General features: G+C 38.1%; 1 protein-coding gene across 1 annotated transcript; it reads right to left on the bottom strand.

Annotated features, from left to right (window-relative positions):
• Positions 1-3,851: 3,851 nt before the first annotated feature.
• On the bottom strand, positions 3,852-4,829 carry Or6c212 (olfactory receptor family 6 subfamily C member 212). Its single transcript, NM_001001370.1, is given in 1 exon segment — positions 3,852-4,829. A coding segment is annotated over 1 exon segment (978 nt).
• Positions 4,830-5,402: the final 573 nt, after the last annotated feature.

Here is a 5,402-nt window from a genome sequence, read left to right as displayed (position 1 = left end):
GAAGGAGGCCTAGAGTGTGAAGCTTCAGAGTGAAATTTAAAGACTCTATCATGACCATCTGCTATTTCGCATTAAGGTTCTGTCATTCTGGTCAGCAGGGAATGAAAATTCTGTAGAAGTATTTAATACAGCAACAGGCCACTCTGGAAAATGATAACATGTAAAGACATGATCCAGCCAGAATGTAGGCATGCCCAGAATTTTGCTATGATCTGCCTGGAACACAGTCACACTGTTAGTACACACCTTTTATCTCTAACAATGAAGGTAAAGTTATTTTGTACAAGGAAGAAGCCATGTTTGAAAGTGATATCTAGGGGTTGGGGATTTAGCTCAGTGGTAGAGTGCCCTGGGTTCAGTCCCCAGCTCAAAAAAAGAAAAGAAAAGAAAGTGATATCTAAGCTTGGCATCATGAAGAGAGCCTATGAGAAGTTATTGAGGAAAGTGCAAATCAGTTGCAGCAGAAGACTCAGAGTTTTGGAGATGCCACTGCCATGGGACTATTACCAAAAGTAGCAATAGCAGTGGAGTGGAACCTGCCAGGGCCCTGGGAAAACAGCTCTGTGTGCTGTAGAGTATAGAATTGGAGAGGTCATCTAAGCATTTGGATGATTCCAGAAGTTCCTGAGTGAATCCCAGAAGGATTGCTTAACCCATAGTTAAGAAATTATAATTCTATAAGACTTTGGATTGTAAAAAGACTCCCTATTATAAAGGGACTGAAATTTAATGCCTTTTAAAGTTATTTATGTTTTCAACGTGAGAACTTTTGGCTGAATAATAAATGAAGCACTGTAGCTTAATAGTGATGTGTTTGTGTGTTAAGTTGACAAGGGGTTACATGTACTGGCTGGTTTTGTGTGTCAAGTATACTCAAGCTAGAGTCATAATAAAGGAAGGAGCTATACTTGAGGAAATATTTACATGAGTTCCAGCTCTAAAACATTTTCTCAACTAGCAATCAGTTGGGGAAAATCCAGCTCATTATGAGTGGTGCCATTTCTGGGTTGGTGTGTCCCGCGCTATCTGCTTGCTAGCAAGAACACGCGGGGACACATGAATCCTTCTGCAGCAAAACATTTTTATTGTATCTTAAAGAGAGGGCCCGGGGCGCCAACATGGTGTGGCTTATATACACCAAGCACGGCGCATCCACACCTGATTGGTCGCTTACTCATAATCTCATAGGCACGCCCCGGAGTGGGCAAAGACCTGGCAGGAAGGCACTCTTGCACATGCGCATACAGTTAACTTCCTAAAAGGAAGTCGGCTGGCTCAGCGGAGGCCAGCGCCATCTTGTAATGGCAAAAAGCTATCCCGGCTTTCCACGTGGGGCGCAGTGGAAGCCAGCGCCATCTTGTGGTGGCGAATGTTATTGTGGCTCTCCACATTGGTGGTCCTGGATTCTATAAGAAAGCAGGCTGAGAAAGTCATGTGAAACCAGTAAGCAGAACTCTTCCATGGTTTCTGCATCAACCCATGTCTTCAGAAGCCTGCCTTGTTTGTGTTCCTGTCCTGACTTCTTTCCATGAGGAACAGTGCTGTGGACATAGAACAGAAATAAACACTTAACCATCCTACTTGCATTTTGGTAATGGTGTTTCTAACAAAGCAATAGAAATCCTAAGTAATACAGGTCTATTTGTGAAGATGAGGGAGACTAGGCAAGGGCACGGGTGAGCAGTGTGGAGATTAATTATGAAAACCTATAATTGCACATATGTATTATAAATATGCCATAATGAAACCCATTACTGTTTGCATATGCATTTAAAATTATAATGATAGGGGAAAAGATTAAGGGGGGAAATATTCACTATTGTGTTTCTTGTAGTTCCATTTGGATTAGTTTGTCCAATGTATTTAGATAAAGATAATTATACATTAATTTGAATGAGGTGCTGTAGAGAGCAGCGCGGCAAAACAAAGATGGCGCCGACATCCAGCCTTGTCTGGATATAAACGACTTACTGCGCATGTGCAGGCTTGTCCCCTTGCTAGGGCTCCCTCTAGTGGTGAACAGCGGTACTGCACATGTGCGGTTTATGCACCAGGTGTCAGTTGACCGTTAATATGCTAATGAGGTGATTTATTCTCCGCCAATCCCTGGAGGACAAGTAGTGGGGTGATCCATGCCCCACCAATCCCTGAGAGATAATTAACATACTGTTGTGTATATAAGTCGAGTGACTTTGCTGCTCAGGGTCCCTGTTCAAGAGAGCTGTAACACTAAGAAGAGCTGTAACACTAAGAAGAGCTGTAACACAGTAAAGGCTTGCTCGCAGAAGAATCCTGTTGCCGCGCGTCGTTCTTACTGGCGGGACATTAGGCACGTGACAAGGTGCATCATTAATTTGATGAAGATTGATTGAAGCTGATTGCTCAAAGTATTTCAATTTACAAATGAAAATTTCTCCAATCAGAATTATAAAAGTATCATGTGTTTACAATTTTCTACAAATTATTTTCATTTCTTCTATGAAGAAATAAGAGTAATTAGCATCAAGGCATGAAGTCAAACTACTTTTACCGTCAACAAGAATTTCTGGGAAGAAGCTGTGTGTCTTAGGGACGATACACTAATTAGAACCTTAGTGCCATGAGGAAACTGGAATATTAAGGATACAGATGCTAACTCCTTTAATTCCTAGCTTAGCCCCATGAACAGCACTCCTTGCCAACTTCTGTGTCAGAAACAAATCCTGTGACTAATAGAAAAAAATTGTTTACATATGGCTTCCAACTTAGTGTTTTAATGGGATTCAGGAATGTTCAAACAAGTAGATCTCTGCATCTGTGTTTGTTTCTTGTATCTTTTCTTGGTTCTTTCTCTTCTGTTTGTTTTGACACATAACAGTGGCTTAATTTTCGTTTATCTTATATTATTTTATTATTTGCCCATGGAAGCCTTTTGGTTTTCTAATGAGAAAAGGAAACAAGGTAGACCAGAATGGCAGGAGCGGCTATGGTTACGAACTGGGAGGAGTAGAGGGAAACTAAACAGTACATATTATATGAGATAATTTTCTATTTTTGTTAAAAGAATAAGAATAATTAAAATTCAAGAGCCATGGAAAAATGCTCTGGAATCTATTGACAGATCAGTTGCTTCTTTATGAAAATGCTCTGAATGTCTTAACTTCATAAGAGTGTTTCCAATTGAAATATGGAACAGCAAGTCACGTAAATATGTTTCTCTGTCAGAGTCACTGAATTTTAGCACTAGAATAAATACCTTTAATTTCCTTTGACAACCAAGCTATGTGATTGTGCACTGACACTATTGAGCAAATGATCTAATTATTCTGGCAACTAATTCTAAATGATTATAAATCTAGAGGGAAACATCTTATTCCATTTGAGGCTTCATATGTCTCATCACAGTACCCTTCAACATGTATTTTCTTTATTCATACCAATAGCTTCATTATGTGGCTTCTTCCTTAGACAAGACTAATTTAATGTTCAGATCAACTCAGATTTCTTAGGGAATTTCCATGACAATGTTCATCACATTCTAGATTAATTTCATACTCTCTGCTTGTCTCTATTTTTAACAATGCAAGTAAATTGCTTAGCAATTAGCTATGAACATAGAATTAATTCAGAATTTCTAACAGTATTTACTTGTACAATACATGTAGTAAATAAATCTATCACAAAGAGAGATTTCTGAGCAAGGACAAAAGAACATGTTATGAACTGAAGAAGCATTTTTCTCCTAGTGATTGAGATCAATTCTGGAGATGAACATAAAGTAATTAGAATACTCATTACGATCTAAGGAGTAAAAGATAGGAATACAATAGTCCATCATGGATATAACTGATATTAGTTATCTTTTTTAAAAATCATGGTCCAACAGCATGCTTTTTAGGCCTAAATTTTAATTCACTGTTTTGAGAATAATACAATCTGCGAAGCACCTGCTTGAAAGCATCCTTTACCTGCTGGTTCCTTAGGGTATAAATGAAAGGGTTTAGCAAAGGGGTAACAGAGGTGTTGAGCACAGCTACACCTTTATTTAAGGTCACCCTCTCCTTGGCTGATGTTTTCATGCACATGAAGATACAACTCCCATAAGTAATAGAGACAACAACCATATGTGAAGAGCAGGTGGAAAAGGCCTTTCTTTGCTGTTGAGCTGAAGGGAAATATAGGATAGTTTTGATGATGAGTGTGTAGGAGAGAATCACTAAGATCAAGGTGATGACAAGTGTCATGACAGCTATGACAAATGCCATCCATTCTATGAAACGTGTGTCTGTGCAAGACAGCTGCAGGACAGATGATGTGTCACACAAGAAGTGATCTATCAGCTTGGAAGCACAGAAATCCAGTGTGAGTCCCAACATCAGTGGGGGAAAGATGGATAAAAACCCAGTCACCCAGGAGCTGAGGACCAGTAAATGGCACACTTTGCTGTTCATGATTAAGGGGTAATGCAGTGGTCTACAGATGGCTACATAGCGATCATGGGACATGGCAGCCAGGAAGTAGAACTCTGTAATTAGCAATAGAAAGAAGAAGAATAACTGAGTTAAACAAGCACCATAGGAAATTGTTTTGTCTCCAGTAAGAATGCTCATCAAGAAACGTGGAGTGCAAGAAGATGTGAATGCCATTTCCAAGAAGGAGAAATTCTGCAGAAAGAAGTACATTGGAATCTTGAGACGAAGATCCAGCAGGGTGAGAAAGATAATCATTAAATTCCCCATCAGGCTCAAGATGTAATTGAAAAACATAAACAGGAAGATCAGAATTTGTAGCTGAGGGTCATCTGTCAGTCCCAGCAAAATGAATACAATCTCTACTGACTGGTTCTTCATTCCTTTTTTATTCTAACAAGTCTACAAAAACAAACTTTAGAAAAGGTACAAATGTTAAAACTTGTTTCCTTTTCATCATAGAAAATTTCTTAGTTAGTTCAACCGATGTCAATATATTTTTAAAAAGTATCTTTTACCTATGTTTACCCATGATCTTTTCTGGCATATCACTAGTAAGTTTAAAGAATAATCATTTCCATTATTGTAAAGATTTGAGTATAATTGTGTATTTACAAATTGAATGTTGGTCACTTGGAATATAAGTTTTTATTTTCATTACTGTTAACCTTTGCCAATTTTTCCTATGCTTTATTTCATTAGACTATTCAAGTGATATTTAAAATTTGAGGGTTATATTAGATAAGTCCGTATAGTCCCAGTATTCATAAAACTTATAATTTAGGAATACACACATATAAAATTTATAAAGAATGAAAACAAAAAAGAATTTTAATAAATGGCAACATTGAGATTCTGGAAGGGTTAGTATGATGATGATTTGAGTTATGTGCTTAGATAATGACTGGGTAACATGAAAAAACACACAAGTTTCCAACTGAATCAACAATTCGA

This window comes from Rattus norvegicus, chromosome 7 (assembly GCF_021556685.1).
Source record: "Rattus norvegicus strain SHRSP/BbbUtx chromosome 7, alternate assembly SHRSP_T2T, whole genome shotgun sequence".
Taxonomy (NCBI): Eukaryota; Metazoa; Chordata; class Mammalia; order Rodentia; family Muridae; genus Rattus; species Rattus norvegicus.
The sequence above is the reverse complement of the archived record's forward strand: the minus strand, read 5'-3'. Positions and strand labels throughout refer to the sequence as shown.